Below are 15,013 nucleotides of genomic sequence, written 5' to 3' on the forward strand. Positions count from 1 at the left end.
CGTCCAGAGCCATGGCTTCGGCCTCGAGCCTGGGCCTGGGTCGGGAGCAGGCCGGCCGGCGGAAACCCACAGGGCCCTGGTGGATGGAGGCGTGACGGGTTTCCTGATGGGATGTAAATATGTGGTAAATCAATAAACGGCAGCAGCAAAGCGTACAGTTTCCAGTGTGGCTCCCCGAGGGGTGAGAGGTCACCTGGGGATTGGGCCACTCGCCACGGGGACTTGGGGAGGGGGCTGTGAGTATCATTTATGCATATATATATCTCTATATTACCAGCTGCAGCTTTGCACCCTGCCTCCCACCCCTACCCCCTGCCCCGAAGACACCTGGCAACGTCTGAAGATATTCTGGGTTGTCACAACTTTGCTGCTGCCTGGGAGGCTGTAAACACCCTACAGTGCACAGGGTGACCACACACACAGCAGAGAATGATCCGGCCCCGAATGTCCACAGTGCTGGCGTGCAGAGAGCCTGTCTAACTACACTGCTTCCCAGAATAGAGTTAGAGCAGACAATGCTTTTGGGTCAGAAGACCTCACACTCATTCAGTCACTCACTTATTCATTCATTCATTCTCCCATCCATCCATTCATCCACCCATCCATCCCTCTATCCATCCATCCATCCATCCATCCACACATCCATCCATCTGTCCATCCATCCATCCGTCCACCCACTCATCCACACATCCATCCATCCATCCATCCATCCACCCTGCAGATACTCATCAAGGGCCCTGGGAGTGGCAGGCAGTGGTAGGTACTGGGGACCCAACTGTGAGCATCAAGGCTCTGCCTCATGGGGCTGATGTGACAGGAGGAGAGACAGACAGTACACTGACCTCTAGGCCTGAGAATGATGCCAAGTGCTGGGAAGAACACAAGCAGGGTAGGAGGATGGGTGATGGGGTCGGGAGACAGCTATTCCAGGGAGAATGGGGCTGGTGTGTTCAAGGGACCAAAAGCTCAGACTGTGAAATGCCCCATAAGGTGGGAACTGCAGAAGGTGGAGCCGACGTCCCTGGTGAACGCCCATCCTGCCCTTGGACTTCACCCGCCCACCCGTGCCCACCATCTTCCAGTGCTGTTTATGGACCTGGATGAGCCTCCAACTTCTTGCGGGTGTCGAGATCCTTCGCCACGGGGCTTCTCGTCATCTTCCATCAGTGGACACCGCGAGCCACCGCGAGCTGGCTGGGCCCCTTCCTGGTGCACCCGGGCGGGTCCTTTCCCCGTACTGTGCACGCCGAGCAGGGAGGGGTGCGCCCAGTCACCGTCGTACCCGCTGCACTGGGCCCTGGTCACTCATACCCTCACTGCACGGTCCTGATGTTTGGGGGACACACAGGACACACTGACCAGAAGGCCCAAACAAGCAACAGGCGTCCCGGCCCCTTGCCAGCCCCTGAGGAGAGTCTGGTTTATGGGCAGCTAACGTGTCCCACCATCTTGTCCTGACCAGTTAGGGAGAGTTGGGTGCAAAACCCACAGCCCTCTGCAGGGGACTTTGGCCGCCTCCCCACATGGGCCACAGCTTTCTCACCTCGTCCACGCTTCCCCCAGACCCGCTTCAGCCACTGTCTGCTGCCCTCCTGGAGCTGAGGGGGCTCCCGTGGGGTCCCTGGGGTCCAGGCCCTTCCTCCCCGCCCCCTCCCTGGTCCACGAGCTCGTCTCCAGTCTGCCCTCACCGTCCATCTTCCACCCTGTGCTGGGGGAGCTGCAAACAGGTCTGAGCCCCTCTCCTCCCTCTTAGCACCTTCCATAGCTCCCCAGGGCCTAAGAAAGCCGGTCTAAGCCACTCACGCCCAACCTGGGCCCCGCCCATCTCCCTGAGGCCACCACCCTCTGCAGCTGCAGCCACCGAGCCCTCTTCAGCCAGACAGATTCTGCCTGAGCTCGTGCTCTTCCCGCGGGTGAAGTCCTTCTACCTCCTTCCTGCCCATCGATTTCCGATTCATCGACTAAGATCCCTCTAAAACTCCGCCTCCTCTGAGCAGCCCGCCCTGCTTGAGATCAGTGAGGCCTTTCCCCATGGACTCACTCGGTAAACATCATGTCATTTTACCGTTCGTGGTCACGAGGTAAGCGAGGCAGGTCTCATCATACCCCGCTCTATGTGTAGGTGAAGCACAGAGAGGTTCGGTGACTTTTTAAAGTCACACAGCCCCTTTGGGCCTCCTTAATTCCCATGCTTTCTCTGGGACCCCGGACTCATCCTCCCCACATTTATATTGCTTTAGAAGACCTTTGGATTTTCTAGAAAACGTGGCGTTGCATGGCTGTCCTTGGCCTGGGCTGTTTTTGCCTAGAATCGTCAAATCTGCAAGCAAGATGAGCAATGGGAGTCTCCCTTCTCACTCTTGGCTTGCCGAACCCTGGGCCCTCTTCCTAGAACTTTGTCAGTAAATGAAGAACCCTTTCTCACGAGGGAAGGATTGTCATCAGCCTCCCTTTCCTAAGAATCCTCTCTGAGTCAGGCACTCTTCGGGACCAGTGGGCTGAGCAGAGCATCAGCCTGGCTCCAAAAAGCTGCCCTGACCTTCCGGTCTGTCCGCAGCAGGTGGCCGTGGGCACAACCCAGGATCCAAGCCAGGAGGCCCGGGACTCACCAAGAACCACAGCCGCTTGATTTCCACATCTCAGAGAACCACTCTATTGACTTAAAACTCAAGCCGTGATGATGGTGATGAGAGGGATCGCCGCTCGCCCGTGGGGGCTAAGTACATCTCCTCCCTCTGCTGGGAAGGAGGACCTGGGCCCTGAGACGAGCACTAAGTGCTGGCCCAGCTCCCACAGGGTCATGCGCCTGCCCCACGAGTCTGACCCCCGACCTGCCTCTGAGCCCCCCGGGCCCTTCCCGTGGCCTTGGCTGCCCACCCTCCTGCCTGGCCGTGGCCTCCTGGGTCTTGCTGCCCGGAAGTCCGCCCCGAGGGAGCGCGGGGTTCCATCTGTGGACAGAGGACAGGGAGGGAGACCTTTGCTCTGTGGTCCCGGGATGAGACTAAAACAAAGACCACTGAAAACAAGACAAGGACCATGCCACGCATCTTGAATCCACACCTGACCTTCCCTTCCGTGAACTTGAAGGTCAACCCTGTTCCTTGAGGCTCCTCTGGAGGGAGCACGCTGGCCCCTGAGCCACACTATGCATGGCACTGCGAACCCAGGGTGAAACCAGAGCCCTCATCGGGTTGATTTCTGGCTTCCGAGGCTGTGGACGAGCCCCAGACCATGGGCTGGGATACGGGGCCTGGGTGAGGTGTCCCCACACCCATTACACCAGGCCACAGGTTTCTAGGGAACGGAGCTGGCCTCCCTGGGATCTGCCAGAACAGACAGAAGCGCCCCGGCTTCTCCCTGCTCTCAGGTGTGTTTGTGTGCTGTGCCCTCTTCCTGGCTGTGAGGTCGAGGGCACTGAGAAGCCTCCTGCCGGAAGACTTGGAGGAGAGGAGCAGGTGTCCTGCGGTGGGGGCACACTCGGGGCACCCAGGGCAGCAGTAGCTCAGGGGGACTTTTTAGGGCTGGGGGATCCTGGGGCCACGATGCTTGGAACTCATCCGGGCTGAGGGTGCGGCGTGGGTCCCATCGCAGATTTACCGAGGGCCTGCTGTGTACACGCTAGCACGGGGGCGAGAGCGTCCGTCCCTCACTGTAACATCCACGCCTGGGCTGTGCCCACCCCACCCCACCTGCAGCCCCCAGCCCCCTTCTCGGCCACCGCTCCCCCCTGCTCCAGCCATGACCTGTTCCAGTTGCCCTTTGCCCAGAACACCCCGCCTTCATCTCCAACCCACCCGGCCCCCCGGGGCTCCCTGCCTCCAGGAAACATCAGTTATTTTGCAAAATACTCGTGGTACCCACACGCCTCTCCCCTGATCGTCTCAGCCGAGGGGTGGGCTCGGGGGTTGGGGGAACCCTGACTGTCCCCTGCAGGCTGAGCTGCAGATGTCGCGGGTGGGGGGGGGGCGGGGGCGGGCGGGCTGGTGGGCACAGAGGGATGGCGCCTGGGCTTTGGAGACACTGCCACCTGGTGGCCAAGACTGGGTATGTCAGTGAGGACCGAGTTTCACATCTGCTCTGGGGCAGGACCTGCAGCAGAGCCCGTGCAAGGAATAAGGGGAGTGGAGAGGACCTGCGAGTGACAAGCAGTGGTCAGGTAGACAGAAGAAACTGGCCCTAAGGCAGTCTGCCGGCCTCAGGGATTCTCCCTGGGCCAAAAGGGTCTACTAAGAAGTGCCTTTATTAAAGTGATTTTTTTTTTCCTTGGCTGCGGTGGGTCTTCGTTGCTGCGCGCGGGCTTTTCTCTAGTTGTGTCGAGCGGGGGCTACTTTTCGTTGCGGAGCACGGGGCTCTAGGTGCGCAGGTTTCAGCACTTGCAGCACGCGGGCTCAGTAGTTGTGATGCGCGGGCTTAGTTGCTCCGCGGCATGTGTCCCCTGCATTGGCAGGCGGATTCTTAACCACTGCACCACCAGGGACGTGCCCTAAAGTGCTATTTTTAATCTCATTCGCGGCACTGGCTGTCCACACCCGAGGGGTTCACCGGAGGTCACGGTCGTAAAGCGGCTGTCCCCTCCTCACCCAAAACTCTTTGCCCAGGACTGGAGCCAGAGGGGCTGTGAGATCCTGGAGCGAGCATAGCTGGGGACTGGGGGTGGGGTGGGGTGCGGGACTAAGAAAATTGAAGGGGAGGGAGGGGCCACTCCAGGAGCCACAGCAGAGGGGCCAGATCCCCGATGGGGCTAAAGGCACTTCTAGCTGCTCGTCCGCGCCTGTAACTGAGCAGCATACTTGGACAGTGCGCCAAGGCAGCTTCCTCTGCGGGGCCTGTTCGTTCATCCAGCAAACACGAAAGGAGCACACGCATCCCCCCACGCTGGAACGTGGTCCAGGAAAGAGGTGCCCGGGTAGGGGTGCAGCGGGGTGCCCGTGGAAGCACAGAGCTGGGTCGGGGCGATGCAGGGGCAGCTTCTTCAGCCTGGGGGCCCCAAGAGACCAAGAAGAAACAATTACACACAGCGGGGAATCTCGCTGAAGCAGCTGAGAGCCCTGCGAGGACCCGGGGAAAGGACCCCTCGGATACTGAGCCCCCGAGGGCCCACAACGCAGGACAGAGAACCCAGTGAGGGCAGGCGAGTCCCAGGGGAAAGGCCGGGCTGCTCCGTCCACAACAACGGTAACTGTAGCCCCACCAGGCCCAACCCCGAGCGCCAGGACTCCAGTGACGGCGCACTCGAGCCTGTAGCCGCAACGAGCCCAGCTGGACAGCCACACGCAGCGGCTGCCTACCCTGCAGGCTCATCTGGCTGCCCCTCCCTGGGAGGGGACAGGGAGGCCGAGGGCCCCCATCCCTCAGTGTCCCCACAGGCCCCTGGGAAGGACCTGCTCGGAGCTCCAGTGCAGGACAGACCCACGCACTGGTCTTGGGGCCCCTTCGCTTGACCCCAGGTGTCTGGCTAACCGGTCCTGTTTTGGTTCCATAGCTCCGAGTTCAGGAACACGCCTGCACTGACCGGGTTAGCCGGGAGAGGCTGAGGGTGGTATCGGGGCTCTGTGTTGGTGCCCTCCCACCTCCCTGGGCCTCGCCTGAGGTTGGCAAAGTGTTCGCGGCTCGGATGCAGGGTCCCCGTGTGTCCAGGCAGAAGCACGCGACCCTGGCCCTCCCTCAGCAGCTGTTTTGTGTCCACGATTGCACAGCTGTGCACGCAGCCCTGGAATCTGATGTCTTCTCGGAAGGTCATTGCTGATCTCTCTGCTGTGTATCCTCGCCCTGGAGGTAAGTGGCCTTGACTTACGCAGGTGCTGCCTAAGTGACGTGCCCCGTTCACCTGAACTTACCACGGACAAGGACCCATGTGGCAGCCGTGAGCCCAGCCCTGCCAAGTGCCACTTTCTGCGTCCACGCTGCAGGGAACCAGAGGGGCTGAGCCACCGTGCCCAGGCCGAGGGTCCGCCCACCTACCTACTGAAAACTTCAGCTTCACAAAGGGCACAGTCTACATGAGAGACAGCCCTATACACTACTGACACCATGTATAACACAGATAACTAATAAGGACCTACTGTACAGCTCAGGGAACTCTATTCAGTGCTCTGCGGTGACCTAAATGGGAAGGAAATCCAATTAGGAGGGGAGATATGTATATGCACAGCAGATTCACTTTGCTGTACAGCAGAAACTAACACAACATTGTGAAACAACTATATTCCAATAAAAATTAAAAAAAAGAAAAAAAGAGACCAGCAGAGGTGGCACCTGGATTCCACCCACTCACCCCACTGCCCCATCCCACCTTCTCATCCGTGACCCATGACGACAGTCACATGTGCCTCCCATGGCGCCTGCAGGGCCCTCACTTTGTTCCCCCAACTACCCAAACTGCCCAGCAGGGCTCCTGCTGTTGGAGGGCACGGAAGTGTCTCTAGGGCCACTGATGGGTAGGCCACCTGCACCGTTCCGGTTGGCAAAGCTTTCTCATGCCCTAAATTAGGTGGTGCCCGACACGTGCCGTCCCCCAGGCCTTCACCACAAGGCGGACGGACCCTGGCTGGTTTGAGGCCGTTTACTAACAATGAGCACTCGGGGCTGCTCACGCTCCATCATCACGGCCAGACCCCAGATACAGAGGCGCGCATATCAATTTCCAACGGCAGTCTTGAAGCTTCAGGAAATGCCGCGAACCCAACCTGGTGACTGCCGCCCCCTCGTGGCCACACGCACACCCTGCAGGTGACCCGGCGCGCTGTCACTGGGTAAGATTCCCCCATGGGGCTTGGAGGCATCCTCAACCTGGAGGGCACCTCAGCTGCTGAAGGCGGGCTGGGGGTACCGGCAGGCCTCGGCGAGAGGCAGAGAGGGGACAGGCAGGAGGCGCGGCCAGGGGCAGGAGGCCACTGTCCTGGCTGGTGGCTCAGACCTCTCCTCAGCAGAGAAGGAGCCACAGGCCCACGCGCCTTGGAGGACGTCCACAAATTAGAGGTGCGGGTCGAACGGCACGGGGAGGAGTGAGGAGGGGGCGTTCTGGTCCCAACGCCATCACCCCGGTTGATGAATGCCCATTCATCAATGCCCACGGATGGGCACTGAATGCCCACTGCCTGGGGAGCCACTGCACGCCCTGACTGTCCCGAGTCAGCAGGCTGAAGCCTCCCCGCGAGGGCGGTGTACCCGCCAGAGAGGCCCTTCCCCCCAGACGGTGCAGACGGGGCTCTCTGGAAGCTGTTTTGGAGGGTAAGCAGTGTGCTGGCAACGCAGAGAACCAAACCATCCCCCTGCCCCTCCGCACCCGGCGAGACCCAGGTCAGAACAACGGCCAATACGCCTCCCCCGCCCACCGCAGGGATGAGACGCAGTCCACGCAGCCGCTGTAGTGTAGCTTGTTTTTATTTATGTCCACAAATATTTCAAAAAAATTACAAAATACTCAAATGGAGAGAACACAGAAGTCACAATTTCTGGGTGTCTACTCTGTTTACACTGTGTTATCTCATGGCAAACTACTCATATATACATTTAGCTTCAAGATATATATAAACGTAGCAAATCATAATGTACACTCCGCTCTGCTGCTGCAGCAGCGAAGTGAAGCTCAACCCGACGACAGTGAACAAGATACACATAAAACACGGAAAAGCAAAACAACTCCAAACAAAGGGAGGAAACCCAAAAGGAGACCAAGGGGTCGGGCTTCAAAGACACCGTGAAGGTCTGGGGCCTCCGACACACGCTGCAGTTGACCAGGTGAGGATTTTGGGTTGTGGGTTTTTAAATGGAAGAATCTCAGTGCTTCACCTGGGGACGTGGGGAGAAAACCAAAACCTAAGGAGAAAACGCCTTCAGACAGTTTTCAAGTACAGACTTCCAAGTACTTCAACTCTCTCTCTTCTTTGGAAATGGACGAGAGAGAGAGAGAGAGAGAGAAAGAGAGAGAGAGAGATAGAGAGAGAGGGAGAGAGGAGAGAGGAGAGAGGAGAGAGGAGAGAAAGGAGGATAACTGGGCGGGAGGCGTCGCGTTCCACCCAAAGGGAGAAAAGCAGGCGGGGGCTTCCGTGCAGGAGCCGGGGCAGCAGGAGCGCCCGAGTCCAGCAGGAAGGGGCCCGGCTCAGAGGCGTAGAGGCCGCAGAGCGGAGCCGCCCTGATGGCACGTCACTAGCCCCGGGGACACAAACGCCCCTGGCCAACGCGGCCACTCAAGCGATGACAAAGTGTTCTTCTGAGCTTGCCTCCCCCCAAGAAGCTAAAGTTAAGGCAGAAATGGAATGAGAGAAAACGAAAGAAAAAACCTACGAACACTTTCAACAGACAAAACCATCCTCTATCTGTCCCAACGGAAACCGAACGTGGCTTTAGTGGACACTGGAAATGCCCTTGAGGCAAGTGTGAATCCGGAACCTGAATCTGAGCTATCGCCTGCTGGTTTCTGGGTCAAAGCGCCAGCCTCTCGACCCGCCCCCTCTGTGGCTCTGGTCCTGGACACGCTCCACGTCCACTGACCCCTAGGCGGGAACTCCGCGCACCACGGCAGAAAGAGCCCCCGAGAGGCTGAGAGAAGAGGAACAGAAAAGGTCACGTCCTGGCAGAAAGCGTGATCAGCAGGTGCAGAATGTCCTTCCAACTTCCCCACCCTCTGCTCTGGAGAAAGTGCAGCACGCGGGCAACTCAGAAAGCCGAGGCGGGCTCTCTGGGCCACCTGCCCCCAGGTGGAGCTGCCTCTCACTCCACGTCCACGGCTGTGACCCCCGTCCTGCTTCCGGGAGGAAGAGCGGGACGCCAAGTGTCTCCCTGTCCGACGTGGGTCCCTGTTCCTGGGGTAACACACAGGCCGCCACTCGCAGCCGGACCAACTCCGGGATCTCCCTCACTCCAAAGCAGCCTCGGGCCGTGACAAGGATGGCCTGGCCTCACCACAAGAAGATCCAAACGACGACACGCACGACAAAGCAGATTTCTAACAGATCCCTTTGGCAAGCGTATGTGCTGAGTGACTCGCAGGGAATCGTTTTCTTGGATTTTCTAGAATGTTTATGAAATTGTCCAAGTTAATATTAAAAAAGGCAGTTCATTCAGAACAATCAAATGCGTGTGCAGAGAAATCTATAAGGAAATCTACAATCTGACACACAGAAACATGTGCTTTCGATCCCTCAGAGACAGCATGGGGGACATTTAACTCCTGCGCTCCTGGTGCAAGATGAGAGGTTCAAGCTAACAGATGTCTGCACCGCTGGCAAAGCACAGGCTGGGAACAGACAGAAGTGAAAACCAAAGCAGCACAACAAAGAAACGGTTTGTAACACTGTCCCTGCAAACCCCTGGCTGCTCCCTGCTGCGCCCAAACCTAGTCCCAAGCTTTTGCCCGTTTGTAACTAGTAACGCCCATCTGTTCCCTTTAATTAAAGGGATAATTATATATAACTTTTTATTAAAAAATCAACTCTGTATTCTGTCAACAGCTGGTAGGAATTCACAATTAGTGACATGGCTGGAAAAAATAGATCAGAATAGTAGTTTATGGAAGAAAAAAAAGGCTGTTCTAAAATTATTTATTTACAGACGTAAAAAGCCATGCGCAGAACTTCCTCAAATTATGAAGATTTCCTACAATGTATTAAAATAAAAGATTTTTTAAAAATTACAGCTCTTGGATTCCAAACTCATACGCTGCCTATCTGCAAACCTTGTGGGTTTTGGAACACACGCAACTGAGTGTGTCTGCACGCACAGTGAAGGGTGTGAACTGGTTCTAGCACCTACTGAAGAAATCAAGGAAGGAAAAGAAAACTAAAGCCAAACCCCAAGATTGCAGGGGAGCTTTCTGAATGTTCAGTCCAGTCCAGGCCTCACTAAGTTTCTGGGGACTGTCATGCAGGGAGACCCAAGCCAGTCTCGAGGAATCCTCTCTACAAACGAACACTAGTATGCTGAGACGTTTTTAGTTGTGGGGTTTTTAAATATATAAAGAAATCTTTAGAAGATATTCTTTTTGCTTTTGTAGCTCCTATTGTATGTAAAAAGTCCTGTTTCTCCCCCAAGAATTGGGGTTTCCACAGCCAGCGTTAACAAATAAATAACTTATAACTGCTTGTCACCTTCCTTCTTCAGTCGACTGAAAAGAGAGGGTGGAAAAAAAAAAAAAAAAAAGGAAGAAGTAATCAGCGTCAAGCCTGGGTAGGCCTGCAGCTGGAGGGCCCAGATGCCCGGGGCAGCCTCCACACTGCTGACCCCCGCCCTGTCTCCCCTCCTCAAGACAGCTCCACAGTAGGCCCAAGAGGCAGAGGGGTGGGGGTGAGCCGAGGGGGAGGGGGAGGAGTCCGGCGCTTGTCGACGGGGGTTGGGGGGCGTGTGGGTGCAGCCAGGAGGGGCAGCAGGGGGTGGGGGACCCACAGGTCGGGGAGGTGGGAGCTGGCCTCCCTCCCAGCCCCTCCTCACCTGTAATAATCTTCCTGACTCGGGAGGTGGCCACCATGCATGTGCGGGTGTCCGTGCAGCCACTGCTGCTCCATGGCCAGTCTCTGCAGCTCCGCCGACTGGGCGTGCATGGCCTGCAGCTGGTGGGCCGCCGACATGGGGGGTGGGATGGCCGCAGGCAGGTCTCGGGGGTAGGGGGTGCCTGGCAAACACAGAACAGCCTCTGAGACGGGAAGGCCAGGATGAGGCCGGCAAGGAGCTCGGATCAGGAGGGAGCTTCCCAAGGGGGCGGGCAAGAAGCCACCTCACCGGCAGGGAGCACCGGAGCAGAGCCCCCGCCCGCCTGCAAGAGGGAAGTGCGGCTCCCGGACCCCCTGCCCCTGGGCCCCGTCCTCCTCAGCCTACTGACTGTCCTCACAGAGGCCTGCCCTCAGCCCTCCTCTGAATTCGGCACTCCGCTATCTCTTCCCTGCCCACCATCGTCCCGGCTCCTGATACACGTTTATACCCCTGACCCCCAACTCCCTGGGAACAGGGGTCTGCCTGCCCAACACTCAGGAGATATGTGCTGAATACATGAACGAACGGGGACGTCGCGGCAGACCACCCCCCCAGCTCTGCCCTGGACCCCATCCCACCCCTTCCCCAGGCGCGCTCTTACCAAAAACTGGATGGCGAAGCATCTCGTGCTCATGGGGGGGCTGTCCAAGCAGAGGGCTGGGGAGGGTGCCAGGGGGATAGGGAAAGCGAGCCAGGTGCGGGCCAGCAGTCAGGGGGTCAACCAGCGGGTGAACTGGGCCTGCTGAACCTAGGAAAAGGGGCAGAAGTGTACATGCAGGCGGTGCAGGGCTCTGGGGGGGCCTCTCGCCATTTGCCCTCGTTGGCAGCAACTCCCAGGGACCTGCTCCTCTCCACGGCTGGCTTCTGGTCACCAGGGCCACCAGCAACCCCGACCCAAAGTAGCTGTCACTCTCCGTGGCCTCCCCGCCACTACAGCGGAGCTCTGGAGAGCCGCAAAGTGAAGAGCTGGCCACGGCTTTCCTTTCCTCTTCCTCTCCCTCCCCCTCCCCCTCAGCGCCCCCACAGGCAGAGCCTCCCCAACCTCGCTTTGTCCAGGACCCTGGATCAGCAGAGCCCGCCTGGCCGAGCCCAAGGCCCTCCCGTGGCCTTCAGGTCCACAGGAACCCCAGGGCCGTTCCAGCCCTGCCCCAGCCAGCATCCCTCCTCCCAGCTCAGCTGGACTGGCACCCTCCCCAGGGCTGCCTCCCGGGCCCTTCACCCACAGGACCCAGAGGCGGCCAGCAGAGCAGGCGCTGCTGGACGGGGGCTCACTAAGCCCCGCTCTCCGCAGGCCTCTCAGCTGCGCCCCCCGGCAACGTCCTCTGCCCTTGGCCCCCTGGAGTCCCCACCTTGGTGGAGAGGGTCCTGCTGGTGGAGGTGGAGGTGCGAGTGGATGTGGGAGTGCTGGTGGTGGTGCGGGGTCACGTTGAACATCTGCAGCCGCGCCAGGGGGTCGCTGGTCAGTGAGGCCATGCGCTCAGCGTGAATGCGCTCGGCCGCCAATCTGTCCGGGTAGCTCATTTCGGGCCGCAGCTGGGGGCCCGCCAGGGCCAGTCTCTCCCTCTCCAAGGGGTTCAGGCCAGGGTGGAAAGACGCGAAAGGGTGGGGGCCGGCGGCGGGGGGGATGGTGAGGGCGCCGTGCCGGGCGAAGTGCTCCATGGGGTTGGCGGCCGGGTGCAGGGGGTCCAACTCTGGGGGCTTCACCTCGAAGCCCGGCTTCATCCGCTCCCGCAGCTCGCGCTCCCGGATCTCACGCTCCCGGATCTCGCGCTCCCGGAGCTCCCGCTCGCGGATGGTGGGGTCGACGTTGTAGAGGCCGGGCATGTGGTAGGCCAGCAGCGGGTCGGTGGGGTTGAGGGGCACGTAGAAGGGGTGGTTACGGTTGGTGGGCGACATGACGTGGGGCCGGGCGTACTCGCTCAGAGTCCGGAGGGCCGGTGTGTCGGGCCCGATATACGGAGGAACGGCCGCGATGGTGGTGGGCGGGGGCTCGAAGGAGGGCCGCATGTGGCCGGGACCACCGAGCTGGGGGTCGCCGAGGCGGCCTTCATGCGCAGAGCTGGACGCCTTCTGCTAAAGGAAAAGAGGCCGTGAGGAATGGGCGTGTCCGGCCGCCGGCCCAGCCAACTGGGTCCCCCCGTGCCCCAGACCCAGACCCGGACCCGGCCCAGCCGAGGTCCGGGCCCTGCAGTGGCGGGGCACCCGGGGCCCGGATGGGTCCGCATATCTGGGACACAGAGGTAATGCGAGTTGCTGCCGAGAGGACGCCAGGCGGTGGCGGCCCACCCCCGAGGCGAGCGTGGGGACCAGCCCTCGGGAGCCGCCCCCCCCCGCCCCCGCTCCCAGCAGAGCAGGCTGCCCGCCCAACTCACGGCCGCCCGCTCCGCCTCGCGCTCCCGCTCGCGCTCGCGCTCGCGCTCCTTCTCTTTCTCCTTCTCCCGCTCCCGCTCCTCTCGCGCCTTCTGCTCAGCCTCCCGTTTGGCCTTCTCGATGGCCTCCTCCCTCTTCTTGGCCAGCTTGGACCCCGCCAGAGGCATGAAATACAGGTCTGTCCGCGCACATGAGTTGTAACCCCGGTCCAGGTGTTTGTAGAACCTGAAAAAGGCCCGGGTCTCGCTGGGGTCCCTGCCGAGGCCCCAGGTGCCCAGCTGTCCCTGCCCCGGACGTGCCCGGTTCCCGGGGACCAATACCTGGCGGACTGGCTGGCGTGGCTGGGGGTGTCCACCACAGTGGGCTCAGGGGACGGGCTCCGAGGCAGGGGAGGGGGGCTCTCGGGCTCCTCAGCTTCGTCCAGGGCCTCTTCCTTGACCTGGACGGTGGGGAGTGGGCAGGCTGCCCCCCCAGCTACGCTGCCTCCCGCAGCGACGGGGGCAGAGCAGGGCGGCTGGGCCGAGGGGCCAGGACCCGCTGGGGGGGTGGAGGTGGAGGGGCAAGTCGGAGGGGTGATGGGAGGAGGGGCTGCGGGGGCAAAGGGGTGCTGGGCGAACGGGGGCTGGGGGGGCACCTGGTGGAGGCCCGCGGGGGGGTGGGAGGCAGGGGTCAGGCTCTGGCTCTGGGTCAGCACAGGGGGCTGGGCGGGGGAGGAGGGCAGAGGCTGGCTCTGGGGCATGAGCTGCAGGGGAGGGGGATGGGCCGAGGGCGGGTGGTGCGTGGACAGGGAGCTCAGGGGCTTCAGGGCCGGAGGGGGCGGGAGGTTGGCGTTCATGGAGAAGGGCGAGGGCCCCGAGAGGTGAGGCGGGTGCTTGTGGGCCTGGGGCGCCGGCAGCTGGGGGATGGGTGTGGTGGGCGGGGGCTTGATGTGGGGCATGGCCAAGGGCGCAGGTGGCAGGGGCTGCTCCCGAGGGGGCTGCGGGGGCTGCAACGCCGACTGAGAGGCGGGCGGCTGCAGGGACGCGTGAGGGTGGGCCGCCGCCTGGGAGGCCTGCGGAGGGAGGCCGAAGGGCTGCGGGGGGCCTGGGTGCTGCAGCAGCGGCCCGGCCTGGAGGCCATGAGGGCCGGGCGGGCCCTGACCATGCAGGGGGGGCTGGGGGTGGGGCGGGCCCGGAGTGGCGCCGGCCGGCCCGGTCAGCGGCTGCAGCGGGGGGTGCGGTGAGGGCAGCCGCTGTGGGTGCAGGGCAGGTGCCTGCTGGACATGGGCGTGGGGAGCGGGAGCTGAGGGCGCCTGCGGCTGGGTGGGGGGCTGGGAGGTCGACGGGGAGCCCTGTGACGGGGCGGTGGTGGCGGGCGTGGGCCCTGGCGTGGGCGGCTGGGCGGTCCCCGGCGCGGCCGACGAGGGAGCTGGAGCGGCCCCACTGGGAGCCTGTAAGGCCGGGGGCTGGGCCTGCAGCATCTGCTGCTGGGCCGAGGAGTCGGAGTCGCTTTCGTTGTCCTGGGGGCTGGGGATGCTGGGGGACGTGCTACGATTGTCCTGGTCGATGTCTTTGGGGTCACTGCTGCCCTCATCGTTGACGCTGCGGCTGTCTGAGCTCTCGCCCTCGCCTTCGGACGGCGAGTTGGGCCGGCTGATCTCCTAGGGCCAGAGAGGGGAGGCGGACGCTCTAGGGGGAGCTGGGGCGCCCTCTGCCCGGCCGCACAGTGAGGTTTGGCAGATGAGGCAGCACGCGTGGCTCCGGGGACCACGGGTCCTGCCCTGACCCGGCCAGTCTCGGGGGCCGCTCTCTAGGCCCCTCCCTGGGAGATGGGACACGACCTCTGCCCAGGGAGGATCTGGGCTGGGGCTTCTCAAGGGACATTAGCTTCCATTAGCGGTGACGAGCGCGGCTCAGCCACAGATCTCACCTGGGTCTTTGTCTTCTTGGAGCTGGTCCTGTCGGCCTCGTCCGTATCAGAGGCCACCTTCTCCCGCTGGCGCTTGGTGCTCTTCAGAGGGGACGAGGCTTCCTCCTTCACCTTCTGAGGCGGGAAAGCCCACAGGGAGACTCAGGCTGAGGCAGCCTCGGGGGGTGCGGGTGACAGCTGCTTGCTGACGCCTGGCCCCCCGCACGCCACGCTCCCTCCCCGAAAACAAGAAAGCTCTGGAAGGGGCCAGTGTCTGGGGATGGGAAAC

General features: G+C 61.2%; 1 protein-coding gene across 2 annotated transcripts in view; it reads right to left on the minus strand.

Moving 5' to 3' along the window:
- Positions 1-7,365: 7,365 nt before the first annotated feature.
- Positions 7,366-15,013, minus strand: part of RERE (arginine-glutamic acid dipeptide repeats) — a 427,549-nt gene continuing 419,901 nt past the window's right edge. For both annotated transcript variants that reach the window (XM_079924820.1, XM_079924821.1), the window contains 7 exons: positions 14,746-14,859; positions 13,158-14,476; positions 12,840-13,062; positions 11,817-12,537; positions 11,069-11,215; positions 10,429-10,609; positions 7,366-10,105 (listed from right to left, as the gene is read on the minus strand). In XM_079924820.1, coding sequence (XP_079780946.1) covers positions 10,072-10,105; positions 10,429-10,609; positions 11,069-11,215; positions 11,817-12,537; positions 12,840-13,062; positions 13,158-14,476; positions 14,746-14,859 — 2,739 coding nt within the window. In that variant the 3' untranslated portion in view covers positions 7,366-10,071. The remainder of the gene's footprint in view (positions 10,106-10,428; positions 10,610-11,068; positions 11,216-11,816; positions 12,538-12,839; positions 13,063-13,157; positions 14,477-14,745; positions 14,860-15,013) is intronic.

Source organism: Stenella coeruleoalba (genome assembly GCF_951394435.1).
Source record: "Stenella coeruleoalba genome assembly, chromosome: 1".
Taxonomy (NCBI): domain Eukaryota; kingdom Metazoa; phylum Chordata; class Mammalia; order Artiodactyla; family Delphinidae; genus Stenella; species Stenella coeruleoalba.